At 47.4% G+C, this 5000-nt stretch overlaps 2 protein-coding genes across 3 annotated transcripts in view; one reads left to right on the top strand and one right to left on the bottom strand.

Moving 5' to 3' along the window:
- zic6 (zic family member 6) overlaps window positions 1-5000 on the top strand; it is a 196642-nt gene that overhangs the window by 173807 nt on the left and 17835 nt on the right. The window lies entirely within an intron of this gene.
- The window catches only part of zic3 (zic family member 3 heterotaxy 1 (odd-paired homolog, Drosophila)), a 4809-nt gene continuing 238 nt past the window's right edge, over window positions 430-5000 (bottom strand). The window contains exons 1-3 of the mRNA XM_061900043.1: window positions 3948-5000; window positions 2155-2318; window positions 430-2057 (exon numbers count right to left, since the gene is read on the bottom strand). The exon at window positions 3948-5000 is cut by the window's right edge and continues 238 nt beyond it. Coding sequence (XP_061756027.1) covers window positions 1875-2057; window positions 2155-2318; window positions 3948-4941 — 1341 coding nt within the window. The 5' untranslated portion in view covers window positions 4942-5000 and the 3' untranslated portion in view covers window positions 430-1874. The remainder of the gene's footprint in view (window positions 2058-2154; window positions 2319-3947) is intronic.

Here is a 5000-nt window from a genome sequence, read left to right on the forward strand (position 1 = left end):
TTCCCCCCCCCCCCCTCTGATTGTGACCCATATCTCCCAGGAAGTGTTACAACATCACATTCTTGCTGGTTTTTATATTATACAGACCATCTTTCTTCATATTGGACTGTAAGATGGGGCGGGTGTAAGAAAAAAAAAGTCCTTCTTTTTCAATTAAGGTATAGAAAATAGCATATAAAACATATCTTCCTTAAATTATTTAATTAAATATATTTCATATATCAGTTTTTTTTTTTTTTACGTCGTATTCGAAAAGTTAGTGCTGGTGGTCTGAAATTGGACTACAATATATTTGCGTCTGCATAATATTTAATTCTTGACAATAGGTTACAATGCAATGCTGTAACCCCCCCACCCCACCCTACCCAAAACCAAACATGGATCTAAAAAATCCTTGCTCTAAAATATCCCCCCCCCCCCCCCCCCCAAAAAAAATGCCATTTTGACAAAATGACGCACAAACAAGCATCATCAAACTGCTCTACAGCACAACAGGAGAATTACATTTAAAACAATGCAAGCTGACAGACAGAAAACTTGTTTTTTTTTTATTCTTTTTCTTGTGACAGTTCCATTGTTGCCGATGCACACATTAAAAAAAAAAAAAACATACTCGCACAAAGACATTGCTGGAACTATTTAAACAAAACAAAAACAATTTGGGTGCATGAGCCCCATCGTCAAATACTGTCACTTGGATTCCAACATGTCCACACACTCGTCCATTTAATAGAAAGAGTGCAATAGGCGGAGTTTTTTTCTTCTTCTTCATTTTAATGCTACGGATTGACATCTATGCCTGGACTCTATCAAAGTAAAATATACAAAAGCAAAAGTGAAAAATGTATCCCTCGAAATAAAGATGGATTTATTATAAGTGGAACTTGTACATGTCAATGGTCTGGTAAAGAATATTCTGCATCATATAAAGACAAATCCATAATATTCATATAGACTATTTATATATTCGATGCAAATAAGACACGTAAAGGCCTACTGGTTAACAAAAAAAACGAAAGAGAAGGAAAGACAAAAGGATACAATCGCCATGTTGGGATCGTTTGTTCCAAAATGTACATTTCTTGTTAGAAAAAAAAAAAAGAAAGAATTTTCCATAAATATCATTTTTAACGTTTCAGAGCGTATACCCATAATTAAATTACAAATTGATAAATATGGCATCATGGATATGTATTTACAACGGCATATTAACAAAAGGCAACGTTATATTCACCGGCAACAATCGATTAATCTAGAACCACATTGTGTGTGTGTTTTTTTTTTTTTTTAATTCTCTACCTGAAAACGGACGTTGACAACAGATTCGACCCCATCAAACAAGGAAATACATTCACGAGTATAATATTCATTTATGCTGTTTTTTTTTCTTTTAAAACTGTGTTCAAGTTCATGACAAAAAAAAAGACTTTGGCACGTTTTCTTAAGACTGAAGTTCCAACAATCAATTTGAAGAGGCGACAAAGACAGCTGCCCCCCTTTTTTTTTATTTTATAATAATATAAAACAGAGTGAAATAATCCACCTTTGTATTATTTTTATTTTAAATAAACTTTTGAGAAAATACATAAAATGAAAAATAAATGTGTTTTGCTTTTGAACTGAAAATAAGGGAGAGAAAAAAAACAAAACATTTAGTCTGAGCACGTAGGAGATTTTTCATTGATTTTCAGAATAAAAAAAGTCCAATTCTGCTTGATCCTGAGCTGCGTGGCCCACTGGCTTGCTTCTAGTCCCGTTTGTGTTCGTGTTTGGGCTGCTTGCGTGTAGAAGAAGTCACGGAAAGTCTTCGAAGGGTTGTTAAAAAAAAAAAAAAAAAAAAAAAAAAAAAGGAAATCCGTATCCGTGCGGGTTGTTCACACGTACCACTCGTTAAAGTTAGGCGCCAGACCCTCGCCGTGTCCCGGCGTGTTGTGCACCGCTGACGGGGGCGTCTTTGTCGGGTCCTCGCTGGAGGCCGAGACCAGGACCGGGGGCGTGGACGACTCATATCCGGAGCTGGCTGCCGGGGAGGACTCTGAACCTTGGGACTCGTGGACCTTAGAGGGAGGGGGGGCCAGAACGTGCGTTATTTTAGAGGCCAAAGCCGACATTTACGCACACTATTGCCACAAGCTGCCTGGTGCGTTCACGTACCTTCATGTGTTTCCTGAGAGAGCTGGGGTGCGTGTAGGACTTGTCGCACACTTTGCAGATGTAGGGCTTGTCCGACGTGTGCACGTGCATGTGCTTCTTCCGGTCGCTGCTGTTGGCGAAGCGTCTGTCGCAGCCGTCGAATTCACACTTGAAGGGCTTCTCACCTGCAGGACGCAAAGGAGCGCGCACACACATTGCGTGATGGACGTGTTATGTAGCACGCAAACACACACACACACATTGCGTGATGGACGTGTTACGTAGCACACACACACACACACACATAAAGTCGTGCAAAACGCATCACCTAAAACTGAGATTTGTTTACGCGTATTTTACTTATTCATGATCTACTTTCGCTTTAGTAAACATTAGAGCAACAGTTGCAAGACCAGGGAGCCACAAACGCACCACACACAGAAAGTCGTGCAGAACGCATCCAATTTAACTTAAGACATTTTTACGCATGTTTACGCATTTTTCGCTTTAGTAAACATTAAGGCAACAGTTGCACGACCAGGGGGCCACAAACGCCCCCCCCCACCACCCCCCCACACACAATCACACATAGGCCGTGCAGAACGCATCCAATTTAATTTAAGACATTTTTACGCATTTGTTTTTACCTATTGGTGGTCTCCTTTCGCTTTAGTAAAAATTAAGGGCAACAGTTGCACGACCAGGGGGCCACAAACGCCCCCCCCCCCCCCCCCTCCACACACACACACACAAGGTCGTGCAAAACGAATCACCTAAAACTGAGACATTTTTACGCAGCTTTTACTTATTCGTGGTCTACTTTCGCTATAGTAAACATTAGAGCAACAGTTGCACGACCGGGGGGGTGGGGTGGGGGGGCTCAAACACACACGCACACACATGCACACACACACACACACACACACACACACACACACACACACACACACACACACACACACACACACACACACACACACATTAAGTTGTGCAAAACGCATCACCTAAAACTGAGATATTTTTACGCAGGTTTTACTTATTTTTAGTCGAATTTCGCTTTAGTAAACATTAGAGCAACAGTTGCACGACCGGGGGGCCTCACACACACACGCACACACACACACACACACGCACACACACACACATTAAGTTGTCCAAAAAGCATCACCTAAAACTGAGATATTTTTACGCAGGTTTTACTTATTCTTGGTCGAATTTCGCTTTAGTAAACATTAGAGCAACAGTTGCACAACCGGGGGGCCACACACACACACACACAGACACACACACACACGCACGTATTAAGTCGTGCAGAACGCATCACCTAAAACTGAGATATGTTTACGCAGCTTTTGCTTACTTATTCGTGGTCTACTTTCGCTTTAGTAAACATTACAACAACAGTTGCACAACCGGGGGACACACAAATGCACCACACGTACACACACACACACACACATGAAGTCGTGCAGAACGCATCACCTACAACTGAGATATTTTTTACGCAGCTTTAACCTATTCATGGTCCACTTTCGCTTTAGTAAACATTGGAGCAACAGTTGCACTATCCGGTGGGCCGCAAACGCACCACGCACACGAACACACACACACACACATATATATAAAGTCGTGCAGAACGCATCACCTAAAACTGAGATATTTTTACGCAGCTTTACTTATGTATGGTCTACTTTCGCTTTAGTAAACATTGGAGCAACAATTGCACTATCCGGTGGGCCACAAACGCATCACACACACACACGTATACACACACACACACACACAGACTGGTATCCCACTCTCCACACTCTTACCCGTGTGTGTCCTTTTGTGTATTTTCAAGTTCTCGGAGCGGGCGAAGATCTTGCCGCAGCCGGGGAAGGGACAGGGAAAGGGTTTCTCCCCGGTGTGGACGCGGATGTGGTTGACCAGCTTGTACTTGGCCTTGAAGGACTTGCCCTCCCGGGGACAGTCCTCCCAGTAGCAGATGTGGTTGCTCTGCTCGGGCCCGCCGACGTGCTCCATGGAGACGTGCGTGACCATCTCGTGCATGCTGCTGAACGTCCGGTCGCACGTCTTCTTGGCGCGGTTGAGGTGGTGCTCGTCGATCCACTTGCAGGAGAGCTCCTGCTTGATGGGCTGCCGCATGTAGCGGAAGAAGGCCCCCGGGCCGTGGTGGCCGTGCACGTTGACGTTCATGTTCATGTTGATGGGGTGGTTGTAGTGCGCCGCGTAGGGGTCCGCGCGCGGGCTGGCCACCGGCCGGTAGGGGTCGGCTCGCCCGAAGATGTCCCCGCGCAGGCCCAGGTGCATTTGGCCGTTGACGACGTGTCCGCCGGGCGAGGAGTGGCCCACGCCCTGCTCGTGGAGCCCGGGGAAGAGCAGGTGTCCCGGGTTGTCCGCCATGCCCGGCGGCCCGTGGAGGCTCCCGGCCGAGGCGGCGAAGATCCCGTGCTGGGCGCCGGGCGCCGCCGCCTCCGCCATGCCGCGGTTGCGGAAGAGAAAGTCCCGCGTGGAGTTGAAGGCCCCCGCGCCGTACGAGCCCACCTGGCCGCCGTGCGCGTGTCCCAGCGCCGCCGCCGCCGCATAGCCGCCGGCTTGCGGCGTGAAGGCGGACGTCTGGCCGGAGGCCAGCTCGTGGCCCACGGGGCTGATCTTGAACGCCGCCGAGTGCGGGGACTCGCTGAAGGGGTTGAGGGCCAGGCTGGGGTCCCTGTTGCCCAGGTCGTGGTGGTGGTGCCGCGGCGTCCCGAAGCCGCCGACCCCGAGCGACGCGAACTGCGGGCCGCTGTCGAGCAGCATCGTCATGAGCGTGGGGAGGGAGGGGGCTGGGGGAAGTGGAGGGGGGCGGGGGAATCTAGCAGGGA

Source organism: Nerophis ophidion, linkage group LG05, assembly GCF_033978795.1.
Source record: "Nerophis ophidion isolate RoL-2023_Sa linkage group LG05, RoL_Noph_v1.0, whole genome shotgun sequence".
Classification (NCBI taxonomy): domain Eukaryota; kingdom Metazoa; phylum Chordata; class Actinopteri; order Syngnathiformes; family Syngnathidae; genus Nerophis; species Nerophis ophidion.